This window comes from Amphiprion ocellaris, chromosome 12, assembly GCF_022539595.1.
Source record: "Amphiprion ocellaris isolate individual 3 ecotype Okinawa chromosome 12, ASM2253959v1, whole genome shotgun sequence".
NCBI classification, from domain to species: Eukaryota; Metazoa; Chordata; class Actinopteri; family Pomacentridae; genus Amphiprion; species Amphiprion ocellaris.
The window spans coordinates 12,971,746-12,988,274 of record NC_072777.1 but is presented as its reverse complement, the minus strand read 5'-3'; the positions used below and the strand labels follow the sequence as shown (position 1 = coordinate 12,988,274).

Below are 16,529 nucleotides of genomic sequence, written 5' to 3'. Positions count from 1 at the left end.
GGAAATCCAACTTTTGCATGACAATGTCAAATTAAAGGACATTTATTTCCAACGTAAATGTGTGATATTCATCCTCTGGAGCTTTCTCTTCACATCGTCTTCCACCTGGACTGGTTTGGTCGGGAGCATGTGCAACAAACATTTCAAAAACTGCACTTTAACATCAATGAATGACACTGAAGTTTAATCTCTACATAAATGAGACTGAGTCTGGATGTGCTGCTCTGTCATTAACTCCTAAGTTTAGGGAAAGTTCAAACAAAAGAGGACACAGTTCAGATAAGACTTGAGAATGACCTTAATTTGAACAAACATCTCAGACTTTCTGAGCTTCAGCAAATCTAGCAAGATATTTTAACAACAAGCAACTCAAGAGATCCAGAAGTTGGAGAGAGTTAGCTTTAGCTGAGCCAAAGAACATGTGGGACGCTAACCTAGCAAACATTTCAGACTTTTCTCTGTGAATTCTGAGAAATAATTTCCTATTTAATGACAGAGCTACACATCTTAACTCAGTCTCATTAAAACAGACTCTAATTCAGTGTCATCCATCTATATTAAAGTGCAGTTACCCAAAATGTTTGTTGCATGAGCTCCAACAAAACCTGTCCAGGTAGAAGGCCACTTTGACAAACAGGAAGTGGAAGATTCCAAGCAGATTTATAGAAGGGGGAACCGGACTGTACTAAGTGTGGTCGAGCATAGAGGGGTGTTTTGTGGGTTTTTAAGGCTGATAATGATTATTACTGAGACATTTGGAGTAGATATTCATTTGCAGTAAATGAAAGTATTTAAAATCTTGAGTTAAACTGAGAAGAACACAAACGCTAACAGGAAACTTTGTTGATACGTTTTTGTTTTGTTTAGAGATGTTAAGTTAAAGGAGTTTTATTCGTGACGTATAACCAATCAAATCACTCCAGAAGACTGAGCGACCACAGGTAGATTAAGGTTCAGAGCCAAAGTAGCACCATTTTTAAATGTATTTATTACCGTAAATTAGTAAAAAAATAAAATACTGATAATCAGTAAATCAGTCAGCCCACAATTACTACAATTCTACAATGTATGTCTCTTTCCTTTGACTTGTTATTTGTACAATATACGATGTATATGATGGCGTTTTTTCATACCAAAGGCTATGCTATGATGTTTTCTAAGAGACATACGATGCTACTCTGTTTGTTCTGGCCCTGGGCCGCTGCACTCCTCCTCTGTTGTTTTCTGGATTGTACTCAGCTGCATGCCTTCGTCCACCCAGCCTCCGTTGACTCGTCCCGCCTGCCGTCTCTGGAGCTGAAGCTGGATTAGAACAGACCAAAGTACAGTCCAATCACGATGCCAGCTGCCTCTCAAAAGGCTCCTTCATCTGGTGGAACTTCTTCTGAGGGGAAGCTGAGCTGGCCCGGCAGAACTTTGGAGATGTGTTCCAGTGGTTGGTGGATGTGTAGGGAGATAGAGAGGGACCTTTGAATTGTTCAGAAAGGAAAACAGGGAACCCATTGGTAGTTTTAGTTTAGGATGCTACTGCGGTGTGTTTTTGGGTTTTAAGAGGTGAACAGTAAGAGTTTTTTTCGTATTGATTATCTTTCACTTTGTTCCTGGTTGGAATGCCCATCAATGTCAACGTGAAGTTCACTTTTAGTTCTGTTTATTTATTTTTATTTTACTAGGACCCATTTGTTTTTAACCCCCTCACATGTTGTGTTGTTGTAAACTTACTCTTTCAAATAAATTCTCCTCTAACCCTCTGGAAACCAGCGTTTGGACTGTTTTTGTGTTGCTCCTCACCTACTGACAGCTGTGGACCAAAGGCTATACTGTGACGTTTTTAGAGCAACATGCTATACTATGATGTTTGTTGGGCGACACACTATACTATAGGCTTTTTTAATTGACATATTACTGTGACTTTTTTTTGTTTTAGTTTTTTTGGGTTTTTTTAAGCAACATATAAGAATTCGAACAGTTTTAAAAGTTACTATACTTTTACTTGTGCAATGAAATTATTATTCTATGGCATTTTTTAGATGACATATTATACTCTGATGTTTTCTTGAATTACATACTATTTTGACAATATCCTGCACTATGACATTTTTTGAACCACATATCATACATGACAATTTTAGGCAACATCCTATCATTTTGTGCTTTTTGAACCACATAATAATCTATGGGCTTTTTTTTTTTTTGCCGACATGCTATACTATGAACTACAGGCCATACTATGTTATTCTTGAGTAAAGCATACTATACTTTGATATTTTCTGAACTACATCCTGTACTATGGCGTTATACACAGAGTGCTTTGGTTACATGTTGATTTATAATCTAGATTTTTTTCTGTTTTTTTTTTTTGACGGGATTACCACAGACCTGACCGTGAACACCGTCGATACCCACCTCAGGGAGACGCTGCCTAAGATCTCAAGGCTGCTTGGTCGTGGTCTTTCTGGCACGTACTCTTCCAAGATAAGCCGGGAAGTTTAACACTGATGGAATGACACCAGGTCTAAGCCGACAAACTTCCACTTCCTCCTCAACCCATAGTCTCTGGGAAACCTACATGGAGTAATAAAAGTAGACAGAGAAGTAATTAAGTCTGTACACAACATATTAAAAAGAAATCATGCTAATAAATTATGTACAAAGAACTAAATTTGCCAATATACTGGAGACCAGAGCTATTTAATTTGATAAGTATAACCTTGTTTAGTAACATTTCAATTATTTGAGAGCAGTCCTAAAGAACTGCCTGTAATCCCAATCATAAAATGGGTTTGGAGGAAGAACATAGATGGTAATCTGGATATACATGAGTTAGGCTTTATAAGTACTATTGGTAGTATTGGTGGTAGTAATAGCAATGTGACTACTACTAGTAGTAGTGATAGTACACTGCTACTACAACTTGTAATACTATTACAAATGCTGATACTACTTCTACGACTCTAACAGCTGTTTATACTACTACTGCTGCTTGTACTTTTAGTATTACTACTACTGCTTGTACAACTATACTACAGCTACTATTAATCATCTGGTATTTGCTTGTCAAGCTGCTAGCTCGCCTTAGCTTTTTGCTAGTGGCTAACTAGTTAGCTCTCATAGACTGGAAGCTCTCAACAAGATTTCATAATGAAAAAAGAGGCAAAAACTATTCTTACCTATGAAAAGTCATTCCAGGTTTCCTTGTCTCAATCGTACGACGCAGTGTGTAACTGTATGCAGCACAGTGAGCCGGCATACTTGTTTCCGTTTTCACACTGTCTACATCAACGGAATGCACTGAAACTTTTCCCCCACTAGCTTAGCCTCGCTGTAGCACGCAGCTCAAAGGGGCGTGTCCTATCTACTCATTCATATCTATGAGAACAACGGTGGCTGCACATAAGGACGCCTGACGTTGATTAGCTGCGTAAATACCATTATATACAGTCTATGGTAAATACGTATGTGAATCGCATCATTGGCTGCAGCAGCCAGTCACCGGTCACTCACTGACTCACACTGAAAAATAGCACAGAATGAATTGTTACGTGTTTATTTTATTTACAATTTAGGTTGGATTTTTTTTTTTGTGCGCAGTGCAGATTTTCTGTGCGCGGAGACCGTGTCAGCAGTGCGCAATTGCGCACGCGCTCAGTTTAGAGGGAACAGTGATCACAGGTGTTTCTACTAAGGTGAATTGCTGTTATCGGTTGCTCATAAGATAAATTACTCTACTGTTCAACTTAAATACAGTGATTCACTTTTAAATCTTGTGACATTTAAGTGACATTGCACAGGAGTGTAGCCACTGCTGTCGTATCCCATGCATGTCTTGTAAGCATGCATTTATAGTGCCAAATACTGCAAAAGAAACAACAGTCCTGACAGCTTCTGACTGAAGTGGTGCAAATGTGTCAGAGTGTGTTTGTAGATGTTCTTGTTGCTGTGCTGATGAATTGTAATCTTAGTAAATCTGCATGGCCTACAGCCAGCAGCAGCTCACTGTGTATCGTACAGAGGGAATGTGTGAAATCATCCCTAACAAGACCACTTACGTAAAGTGAGCTGCAGCGAGAAGGATTCCCCTCATCCACTCCATCAGTGTGTTTATGCTGATTCAGTCAAAAGGCAGCAAAAAAGAGAAAAGCATCCTCCCCCGTGTTGGTTTGTGTGGAGCACAGGGACATGAGGCCGAACAGTTGGAGAGGCACTGCTGATTATTTGGACGTGGGATGGTGACACTGATCTCACCATATTTGTCTTTTGTTCTTGTACTCGAGGTCCTTGCAGTCCTGGAGGGAAAAAAAAACAAATGGATGTTTACCATAATCCTCTGGAGTGAGTGAATTTTTACACAATAGACATAAAACAACAAAGACGACATGAAATCATGCGTTTATGTACATTATCCTTCTGTGTTTCTTCACAGATCAGCACAGATGCATGAAGATTGACTTGGCCACATTTATTTTTGCCTCCCACTTAATTGTTTTGTTTTGTTCAGTAGAAAAGCCAGTGTATTGTGTGTAAATATATCTCTCTATGTATAACTCACAGGAAGGCTATAGAGTGGATTTAGCTGTGCATTCTGTGTAGTGGGAGGGAGGGTAAAAAGATTTTGTTCATGTGTGTCTTCTTCTGGATTACAGCTCTTTGAAACCCTCTGTACAGTTATTGCATGTAGTTGATTTAATAACTTTTTATGATGTTCTGTATATTCTAAAAACAAATAGAAATACCTGGATTCTTGGAAAACTTAAGGAAAGTGAGCTTAAGGAATGTTAGTTTGTTCCCCAAACCTGGAAACAATGGAATAAATGAACTTGTCACAATTTTTTGTTCTTTATTGTATTGAAAACAGAGATATAAATTTGATCCTTTTTCAAATACATAAATACAGGCGCATACCACTAACAGTGAGCAGGATGTAGCGATGAATGATGAGTGGGCAGATAAGCTTATTACTGTAGGTAGAATGGTAAAGAATTAGATTTAAGGAGGTGGGAGATGGAATTTCTAGAAAAGTGTGAGGTGGATTGTGAGTAGTTGTATCCAAAATGTGTGACCCTCAGCAAACTTTGGCATTGACATTATTTGGACAAAGGATACTGGAGACTGGTGATATTTACTCCGCCAAAGAATGCGGCGGAGTTATGTGACGATCAGTGTACGCTACGTCTGTCTGTCTGTTCGCAATAGTACTCAAAAACCGACTATCGGATTTGAATGAAATTTTCAGGGAAGGTCAGAAATGACACAAGGACCAAGTGGTTAGATTCTGGCAGTGATGCAGCTTATAGTGTGGATCCACGGATTTGTTAAAAATTTCTGTATCACTGCGAGATAGTGGCATGGCGTCACTGTAACTATGACAAGTGAACACTACGTCAGCTGCCTGTTGACGATCACATGATTGTGGTTCTACTACAAATCGACCACTGCAGACTTATCAGGACTTATCCATTGGAAATGATTCAAGGAACAACTGATTAATTTATGGGGGTGTTTCAGAGTCCCATGAATTCCCACTGACCGCTACATATTTAGATCATGTGATTCAGTATCCGTACATAATGTACACATGTGTAATACATGCCTGTGCTCACTTCAAGGTCATTTTGTCTGTGGATATATCTATATTAAATGGCCTCATTCTATGGTGCTGTGATTTCTGCCATACATTTTTTCAAGATTTCAGCTGTCGGAAATGATGCAACGACTGAGCAGCCTTGGAGGAGTACTGCGCTCTCTGAGTGCTGTTCTTGTTTCTATTGTTACCGTTGGAAAAGACTTCTATGTAGCCAATTGTATGCTTATTGCAAATTGAATTAATAAAGCCAAAACAAAATCAACAATAACCTGATCTTCCTAGCTAATATTGTGTCCATTATTCCTTGTATCTCACAGCTCTGTTGTTGTTGTTGTTGTACAAAAGCTAATAAAAATAGAAGAATGAGCAAAGCTGCCATGAATACTCACTGAAGTACCAAATGTGTGTTAATCCATGTCTGAAACTGGTCCAACAAAGGCACTACTTTCCCACTGGAGACAGAGCCAGGCTTTTTAAAGAGATTAGTTAGCCTCTTTTACCATGCTGCTATTGTGGCTCTAAGGGTTGTAGTGTTGGTCCATTGCTTTGGTCCACACAAAAATTTGCCAACATGCATCAAACCCTGGAGAGCCTGCCACCACTGCTGAAAAAACCCTAGAGGAAACACTGGACTGTATATAAGAGATATAAATATATAGCTCAGTGACTAGCATTCCTGACTTTGGCACAGGAGCTTGATCGTTCAGATCCCAGTCAGGGCCGAGTTGTCCAGTGAGGACTATTAGGCTAGGTGCTGGCCTGCCTACCTACCTTGTATCTACTCTCAGATGTACGTCGCTTTGGATAAAATCATCTGCTAAATTAAATTGTAAATTGTAAAAGAGATAGATGTAACCTACTTCTCCCCTAATTTGTTACCTCTGTAAACAATTAGTTTATTTCTGACTCACTTGTTTCGAGGCTGTTTAAATACAACATGATGTTCATTTTTAAATTTTTGCTCCTGTTTAGAGTATAACAAAGACGATAAAGTAGGGTATGTTTTTGGGCGGGGCTACCTTGTGATTAAGAGGTTGCTGCTTTATCACTGCGCTATATAAATAAAATTGAATTGAATTGAATTGAATATAGTGTCCTGTGGCTCTCTGGTGGGATCCATCCCTCGTTTGTTATGACCAGTTTTAAAACGCCAACATGCCAATGGCACATTTTCAAACACAAAGCTTCAAAATGGCAACTACAAACTGATGAGTCACATCCCAGCTGCTAGGTCCATCTTAAATTCACTACATGGTGCCAACATGAGATTAACACACCGAGTTTTTGAATTGAAATGACGAGCGATGAAATTTAATGTAGACATTCATGTTTCCACTCAGGATGAATCACTTTGATTTCTGACCTCATGTAGCACCATCATCTGTTAAAGTTTTTAATGTGCTTTGGTTTATCACTAAGAATGTAGTAAAGAAGACGGCAAAAATTGTAATCACTGGACATTAATATGAAGATGTTTAGATGCTCATGTTTGCATTGTGCTAGTCTATGCACTGATTATTTTCAAAAGTCAACTCTTAAAGCTTTGCTCAAAAATGCTTTATGAATTTGTTTGATGGCTGTTTCTGGATCAAGACTGTATATTTTTTGATGCTGGCTTTTGTGATCAGGACGATCAGACTGTCCAACTAAAGATAGTCATTCTTATCGTCTTTAATGGTTATTAAGAAGATGTAAATCAAATGTCACTGTACTGTAAATATGTGAACATGATATATTGAAAATGTAACTATGTCACATGTTTTTGCATTTTTCCTTATTTCTAATATTAAATATCTTGCTGCTGCAGTCAAACTGTCCAATCAAGCCTGCTCCCAGTAGTTCAGTTCCACTAACTGTGCAATAAAAATGTGTTACGAGATCAGCAGGGTAACCCAAGCGCAGACTCACAGAAACTGACAGACAGCTGAATGAAGGCTTATAGATTTAATTAATCAAAAAAACAAAACCAATATGTAAATGGAGAACTGAGAGAACAGAATAAAACCAAACAACTCAAAGCTCGACAATAAGCACTATGAATACCAAAATGGAAGTCAACCAAAACTAAACTGTACTTACAAAACTAAATAAAGGAGGAGTACTCACTAGATGGGGAACTGAATACAGAGGGGAAAACAGGCTGAGGTAATCCAGGGGCAAATGGGGAAGAGGAAGGAACAACTGGCTAGAGACTGAAGCTGAGCTGACGAGAAACCAAGAGAAAACTGAGTCCATGCGTGAGAAAATCCAGGAGGGGGGAAAACGGAGTCCAAAAGCAAATTCAACAGAATGTCTTGAGTCCGTGACACGATGTGAGTCTTTGAGGGTATGTGGGTCGATGATCCAGCAGGGAGTGAATGAATGAGCAGAGCTTAAACAGGGAACAGGAGATACTGCGGGCAGGTGAGCTGATTACTGCAATGTGAGTCAGGTGTAGTAATCAGGTGAGTGTAGACAGGTGAGAAGGGAAGCAAGAGACAGGGACGAGAGAGACAAGAGGGAAAGAGATGACAGACAGAGGGAGCCAAAGGGACAGGTCAAAATAGATGCCGAAAATCAAGGAGGAAGAAAGAAAGAGGGAGAAAGAGGGAGAAGGAACAGGAGCAGGAGTGGAATCATAACAAAATGTAAATAAAGACACATCTATCTATCTATCTATCTATCTATCTATCTATCTATCTATCTATCTATCTATCTATCTATCTATCTATCTATCTATCTATCTATCTATCTATCTATCTATCTATCTATCTATCTATCTATCTATCTATCTATCTATCTATCTATCTGTCTATCTCTCTCATCAAAAATATGATTTATTGTTTACTTTAATAGCTTCATGTCATTTATGGGCTAAATAAATATGCTTGCACATCATCTGTAAAACAACAACAACAACAAAAACAACTATTTAAGTGTATAGTTTTGTATTTGTGCTCCTGATCCTCATTTCACACATTTATGGTTGGAGCTAGTTTTTGTTAAAAATTGAACGGAAAAAGTAATTTTTTGATTCCAATGGTGACTGAAGCCACCCTATGTTTTTATTCATTTTAAATGTAATTCCTTATTGTTTAATTCCGAAAACTTGAGAACTAAATACAGTTGAAATTTTCAAAAAAATTACATGAAAATCTATATTACACTACTTACTCACTACCATTCAAAAGTTTGGGGTCACTTAGAAATGTCCTTATTTTAAAAGAAAAGCATTTTTTCAATGAAGATAACATTAAATGAGTCCAAAATACAGTCTAGGCATTGTTAATGTGGTAAATGACTATTCTAGCTGGAAACAGCTGATTTTTAATGGAATATCTACGTAGAGGTACAGAGGAACATTTCCAGCAACCATCACTCCTGTGTTCTAATGCTACATTGTGTTAGCTAATGGTGTTGAAAGGCTAATTGATGATTAGAAAACCTTTGTGCAGTTATGTTAGCACATGAATAAAAGTGTGAGTTTTCATCAAAAACATGAAATTGCCTGGGTGACACCAAACTTCTGAACAGTAGTGTAATTTGTGATAAATTGCAGTTTGACATGCATGAGGTTTCAATCCAATGGGAGCGTCAGTGTTGCTTCATAGAAAAACAAAATAAATCTTTGCCACAAGGTGTTACATGATTTTGCATCACCTCATATTTCAGGTAAAACTTGCTGCTCTGTGAGTCTCTGCAGATTAGCAGAGTTTAAAGGATAGAGAAGCTTGTTTGTCACTGCTTTGATCTATAAAGTGATGGGTAATGGCATTTGTTGAGCACAATGAAGGAAAACACAATGTACACACACACACACACACACACACACACACACACACACACACACACACACACACACACACACACACACACACACACACACACACACACACACACACACACACACACACACACACACACACACACACACACACACACACACACAAGGTGATAAGAATCACCAACACACCCACAGTCTGGACTGAGTCACAGAAACAACGGACCCAGAGGCCACTTTGCTTTCTCTGTTTGTTTCTTCTCTCCCTCTTATCGATTTCAGCCACTTAGACAGACACCCTGAACTGTTTCTGATGTGGAGTCTTCAGAATTAATGCATCTCAAAAATGCTGAACATAATGATGACTTATACGCCCTAGTTTCAATGCAGTTGATAAGCTTAATCAGTGTTCTGTAGTTCAGCAACTCTAATTAAGTAGTTAAGTGTTCATTTTATCCAACTTGCTGAATCTGTGGCTTAAATTTGTTTTAAGTGGAGTCATACAGAAAATAGGATTCTTAAACTTTGCTGTACTGCTTTGGTCTTAAACTATAAAATAATAGCTGAATAAAACGAGTGGGTGGTTAGCGGAAAGTTCATGAAGGTCATTAAAATCAAAATGTTTGGTCCTCTGGTGGCCGAGGAGTTTAGGGTGTTGACATGTGCATGGACTTTCCTGAATGAAATGCAAAGTGGAATACAGAATGAGCTGCAAGACAACCACTAACAAAGACAAAATGACAACTAACAGGCACAAAACACTTACAAAGTGATTTATACCCAAAACAAAGACATGCAAAACCACCAGAATGACCACAAAGTATCACAAAGCAACTTGAAAATGATACAAAATCACATCAAAGAGACAAAAAGCCACATAAGGAAATGCAACAGACCACATAGAGATGTAAAGTGACACAAGTAGACACAGAATCCAAACAACCACAAAGACACTCTGAACAGCTTGTGAATACAAGATGTAAATCGGCCACAGAGAGGCACTAAAAAAGTAGAAAGAGTTACAAAAAAGAAACAGAGACACACAACATGTGCATGATACACACATAGAAATCCCAAACGACTACAAACCGTGATGTACGTGGGCATTTTGTGTCTGTTTTAGTTTGGGATTCTGGCTTGTCTGTATTAGGTCAGGGGGTCCTTGCATCATAATGCATCCATGGACCGATGCAACCTGTGTGTTTCTGCACTTTATTTGACAAATGAAGAACATTATTTCCAAAATACTGAGAGTGCATAATAACAGGGCTGATCCAGCATGAATATGCTGAGCAGAATTAATGGGAGCTGGTTTATCATGAGGGCAGTGTGAGAAGAGATCTCAAAAATGAAGGAGTTTATTCTTTGATGACAATTAAGCTTCTCAGTTAATTAATCTGACAGTTACGTGTTAATATTTCTGTGAATATTCAGCCTGATGATGGTGGTTTGTAGATACACAGTGATGATGAAGTGAAAAATTAGGCCTGATGGTGGCGCTGCATTAATTTTCACAGACTTCAAGATCATCATCCTCTAGAGGACGCAAAAGCATTAATGTTCAAAAGTTTGGAGTCACTTAGAAATGTCCTTATTTTTGAAAACAAAAGCAGTTTTTTCAATGAAGATAACATTAAATTAATCAGAAATCCAGTCTAGACACTGTTAATGTGATAAATGATTATTCTAGCTGGAAATGGCTGATTTTTAATGGAATATCTCCATAGGGGTACAGAGGAACATTTCCAGCAACCATCACTCCTGTGTTCTAATGCTACATTGTGTTAGCTAATGGTGTTGAAAGGCTAACTGATGATTAGAAAACCCTTGTGCAGTTATGTTAGCACATGAATAAAAGTGTGAGTTTTCATGGAAAACATGAAATTGCCTGAGTGACCCCAAACTTTTGAACAGTAGTGTATGTGAACTAAATTTCAACTGAACCAGCCATTAGGTGCTGTTAGGTTGTTAGTCTTTTAATCATGTTGCCCCTGTTGGTTTTCAACTATAAAAACACTTGACACTTAAACCATACGGCAGGCATGAAAATTGTATTTCATAATTGATAAACACACAATCATAATGAGTACAATGACAGAAACAAAAGCAAGAATTTTTACTTCAAACTTTTTTATTACAAAATATAAATGGCAAAAAGCTTTTCTTTTCTTTCGCTAAAACAAAGACAAATGTGATCAGTGTCAGACATGAATGTTTACAGGAAAATAAAGCTTTTTTTGTTCTTTTCTTTTTGTAGGTTAGCATGCTACAGTTGATACAGTACAGGTAATAGTGCTCCCGCTCAAAGTAAAGGGATAGAAAAGAGAATGAAAGGAAGGTGAGAGACGTTACTGGTGGTGACCATCAAGCGTTTCATTAGGTTTAACCAAGAGATGCGGTGACAGTGATGGAGCTGAGTGTCAGAGACAAAAGTGGATCTTTTGAGTTTCCACTTAAACTGGCAGACTGGAGGAGGAGTTCTTAATTCTTAAAAAAAAAAAAAAAAAAAGGTTGCCCAGAAAGTTTTGTGTATAAGTTTTGTGCGGCTCTGTGCTGTGTAAAAATTCATAGTTTGTCTGATTTCAGAGAGTGTGACTAATTATTATTATTATTATTATTATTATTATTATTATTATTATTATTATTATTATTATTATTATTATATTAATTTGTACTGACTTTTAGGCTCCAATTTAAGTTTAACTGCTTAAAGGTCAGAGATTATTGTCGTTCAATTATTCAGAACATTGGGGAGCGTCTGTCTTGAGAAACAGAAGTTTTACAATGATTTCCTAGCGTTCATTTGACTCTGCCACAGTAACACTACTTACGTTGAAGTTCTGATTAAGAATCAAACTGTAATGCAAATAGCTTTTTCTTTCTGGTAACATTTGCACATATTCACACAAACCAGTAAAAACAAATAAATTTAGACACAAATTAAAAACAATGGTTAATTTCTCAGTCAAACTATACTTAAAGGAGTGAAAATGACATGATGACCGACAGTTTCCCTTTTGCCGCGACTCCACCAAAAGTCCAGAGTTGAGGGGATTGTGTGTTTGGAGGGTGAGGAAGGGATGAGGCCAGTGGTGTAAGGGGGTCTGAGAAGTCCGTTTCCATAATTTCCAGCAACGTCTTTAAATAACACACAAAAAAATTACATTTTACTGGCGGTTGCTGTGATGCGTAAAATGGCACCATCTGTGCGTAAAATGGTGTGGAGAGGAAGGCAGGCGCACGAACAGAAACTCATGTCAGAGGTCTGGAATACTGATACAGTGGTTTTAGCTGCTTTAATGAGGCAAACAAAGATTTACTTTCCCACCTCGTCCAGCACTTTGCGGTTGAGCTGCGCCTGCTCTCTCTGGCTCTCCATCTTGGCCATCTGGATCATATTCCTCAGCAGGTGGAAGGTCAGGTCGATGGACAACGGTGGCTCTTCGCTGCGCTTCAGCAGCTGCGCCGCGATCCTCATCCCCCCATCGTCGCTCTCTTCTTCTTCCTCAGGCGGGAGCAGGTGCAGGCGGTCCGGGCTCCTTCTCTGGAGAAACCTCAGGATGTTGTTTCCCAGTAGATCTGACGCGCTGCCGTCTCCTGCGGCGGCCGCTCTGAGGAGCATCTCGTCCATCTGCTGCGTCTGCTGGAGGCGGCCGCTGCCATCCAGCCAGCCGGGGAAGGTGCGCGGTCTGCCGACGGCGGGGCGGAGGTGTGATGAGAGGAGGACCGAGGAGAGGAGCAGGAGTAGGGGGGCTGACTTCATGTCCTGCAACCAGAGGAGTTCTTTAGAATGACGGTTCAACACGGGCACGCTTGATAGTTTTTGGTGCGCAAAGTTGTACTTTCTCTATAGTTTCAGACTTTATAAAGCTTACATCTTTTTCAGCTCAAGGTCTAAACTTGAATTTGGTCATTAAATCTGACAACTTAAACAATTTAGGTTAGTCCATAATTAAAAGAAATAAAGAAAAAATGCTATAAATTCTTATGTTGACCTCACATTCAATAGAACTGTGATACGTCATTCTTGCAGAACAAAAAAACAAACAAACAAACAAAAAACAAAGGCAAATTAAGAAAAATCCCGCACCTTCTAGACAATTTAACTTGGCTAAAAGACATAAAATAAAAAAATACAAAAGATGAAAAACAGTAATCGTGTTACTTGCATTTAATTTGACGTAACAATTTTCAATCAAAAGGCCATAAGATGATTACTATCTGAGCTCCAGCTGTCATGTCCTCAGACACTAAAGCTTTACAAAAAAGAACTTACTTTATTCTCTCCAGATGCTGCAGCTGGACTTTGTGGTCGGCCGGTGAGCTGTCAGGTCCGAACCCGGTCTGAAACGTCCCTGTGAGCGGCGACTGGAGAGGACCGGAGGGTTTTATACATCCAGCCTGCTCCTTTGACGTCAATGGGAGCACAGATACCGGTTTGGAAACTGGACAACTATCGAGACGCGATGCAGCGCGGTCCTGAGGGACAGCTGGGGAAGCTGTGATGGACACAGAATAAACAGGTTTATTTCTTTTCCATCCTAGTTGGCTCATGAGGTGGGATGAGGTTCACTCCCACCAGGACAACTGGGGCTCTTCAAGGTGAGGGGGGTTTCTGGGTTGCTTAGATGAGGGGTTGGCCACTGCCCAACATTCTTCTCACATTATGAAACTCTTACATTATTTTTGTGAGTAAATGATGTGTGCCTTTGCCTCAAATTCCTCAATGAAGGGGATAAAATATCAAAATGAAGTGAGTTAATCCGAGCTTATTCTCCTCTTATTTTCTTAAGAAGAGCTCCTCGGGCTAAATGTGATTAATCTAGAGTCTGTGACGAGGAAATATTTGATAACCAGAACCCTGCACTACATTACAATCAGGCTGACACGTTAAAATCAAAGTGGAAAATTAGGAGGTGAAGGTGTCTTTGCAGGAACCAGAGAACTGAAGTGATGCAACATGAAGCAAAACACAATAAATCGGAGTCAACTTTAAGTTCACATCCGCCTGACTTAAATGAATCCAGTATTTCTGACCAGGCTGTATAGAGTAAGGCTGCAGTCTTACCTATGAACTATAACAATGAAATAACTTTTAAACACTAAAGGTAAGCCGTGAACAGAACACGTCCCTGTAAACAGAAGGACTGGAAAAGAGAAGGATCTGTCCATGGTGCTGAAGCTGCCTGCAGCTTTAATAACATACGCATGAGCTGCATCACATCATTTCACACTGGATGACATTTACTCTCAGTGATCCACATGTTAAAATGGTACTTGATGTTGATTGTTAAATTGTGGAGCTACACTGTCTTTACTCTATATGCAGGGAGATAAAACTAGTTGGGTAAAAAACAGGACTGAATTGGAAGTTTTGAGAGATTAAAAAACAAACTTTTATTCCTGAGACCTTAAATGCCCCTGAACTGATCCTGACACCTTGACAACATAAGAATCTACTGATATACAACCAATTTTACTAAAAACACATAAATCTCCCTTCATCACCTTCATACTATGAGCCACAGAGTCTGATATGATTACAACAAAATTTTGTGTATATTAGTTTAGTTGTCCAAGCAGTTAACATGTATCTTATGTTTGTCACAATATCAGATTATCACTATAACCAAAAGTGTTAACAATCATGTCATTATCGTGAGAGATGTGGAAAATTAACAAGAAAAATTAAACTTTTCTTGAGTTTGGGTAGAGTGTTGCAGCAGCCAAACATTAAGATAGCAGTTAGATAGCTAGCTATAGTTCATAGACTGTTGGAAGCAAGCGGTGGGTCTGACTGAGAACCCAATGACTATACACGGAGCGACATGATATCAACCTGTCAATCACAATCTAAAACATGCCCTGCTTTATGGTCGACCAAAATGAACTTTATACTTTATTCAAAAAGTCTTGAAACTAGTAACTGAGATCATGAATGCAATAGGAAAATGTTACTGTGGTAACAAATCAAGTCAGAAGTGGGGTTGTTTTCTTATAGACTTCTGTACTGTCTGACTTCTTGTTGCAAGCAGAGAAGTCGCCCCCTGCTGGCTGGTATTCAGATTGCCAGTTTCTGCACTGGATTTACTCTTCATACCCTGAGGCTATGCTCGTCTTTTATACACAGCCTATGAACTAGTTACTGCACCTTATTGTTTTTTGTTTTTTTTTTAATTTTATGGCAGAAACCAGCGTGAAAGTGCCATATCACCATTTTCTATGTTGCTCTGTGTGATGGTGTCGGACTTTTTATGATAATGTGTATTATTAACATGATATCAGTGTTATATTTTTAAAATATCATTATTTATAAGCGGGGTTTCTTCCCATTAAATTGGAGTTTTTTTCTTGCCACTGTCGCCTTAGGACGTATGTGTCCTGTAAAGCGTCTTGAGACAATCTGAATTGTAAATGGTGCTATATTTTTTTAAAAATTAAATTGAACCGAATTCTTGTAAAAAGCAGTATACCGCAACAGCTCCAACAAAAATTATTGTTATAGTGGAATAATGACATTTGACCCTTTGATGTTGATTCTTGTAATGGTAAATCATGGTAAATAATAATAAGGTATTCCCCATAAGCTTGAACTTTCTCTTACTTAGACATAAATATTTAACATTATTCATATTTTAAACATTTTAATATTTTGTTTCAAAGGAGTGCAGCTTCACTGCACTTTCTGTGTATGTACCAGTGACAGTTAGCAAAAGCTATTTCAACTTATTTATATCAAAAAAGAGAAATTCAAATCTAATTCTTGTGAGGAAAGTAATATGCAGCATTTGTTGTGTTCAAAAGTTTGGGGTCACTTAGAAATGTCCCTAATTTTGAAAGAAAAGAAAAGCTGTTTTTTTTCAATGAATATAACATTAAATGAATTAGAAATACAGTCTAGACATTGTTAACGTGGTAAATCACTATTCCAGCTGGAAACGGCTGAATTTTACTCTGATGATGCCACTTTTAGATGGTTCTTTGAACCCAGATGTCAGCTTCATCATGCCTCCTGTACAGGTTAGACGTCTAACAACACTCTGCACTGTATCTTCATTTAATTATCTTGGCTCAATGTTAAAACACAGCCAGTCTGCGTTCCGAATCAGAAAACTGAATTCCAGCTTTCTGGGGAGAGGCTCATTATCCCTCGGGGGAAGAACGCTATTTTGGCGGATTTTCAAT

General features: G+C 38.5%; 1 protein-coding gene and 1 long non-coding RNA gene across 3 annotated transcripts; both read right to left on the bottom strand.

The window, feature by feature from the left end:
• Positions 1-969: 969 nt before the first annotated feature.
• LOC129350161 (uncharacterized) lies at positions 970-3,785 on the bottom strand. The gene is made up of 3 exons (XR_008603459.1): positions 3,171-3,785; positions 2,407-2,565; positions 970-1,467 (listed from the first exon to the last, which is right to left on the bottom strand). It is a non-coding gene; the product is annotated as an uncharacterized LOC129350161 (long non-coding RNA).
• Positions 3,786-11,368: 7,583 nt separating this feature from the next.
• uts1 (urotensin 1) lies at positions 11,369-14,255 on the bottom strand. 2 transcript variants are annotated; one of them, XM_023279995.3, is made up of 3 exons: positions 13,621-14,255; positions 12,673-13,110; positions 11,369-12,482 (listed from the first exon to the last, which is right to left on the bottom strand). In XM_023279995.3, the coding sequence occupies exons 2-3, from the start codon at positions 13,105-13,107 to the stop codon at positions 12,321-12,323; spliced, it is 597 nt and encodes a 198-aa protein (XP_023135763.1). In that variant the 5' UTR covers positions 13,108-13,110; positions 13,621-14,255; the 3' UTR covers positions 11,369-12,320. The 2 variants fall into 2 exon arrangements, with proteins under 2 accessions (XP_023135763.1, XP_023135764.1); XM_023279996.3 differs by having other exon boundaries at positions 12,339-13,110; positions 13,621-14,236.
• Between the last annotated feature and the right edge of the window lie 2,274 nt (positions 14,256-16,529).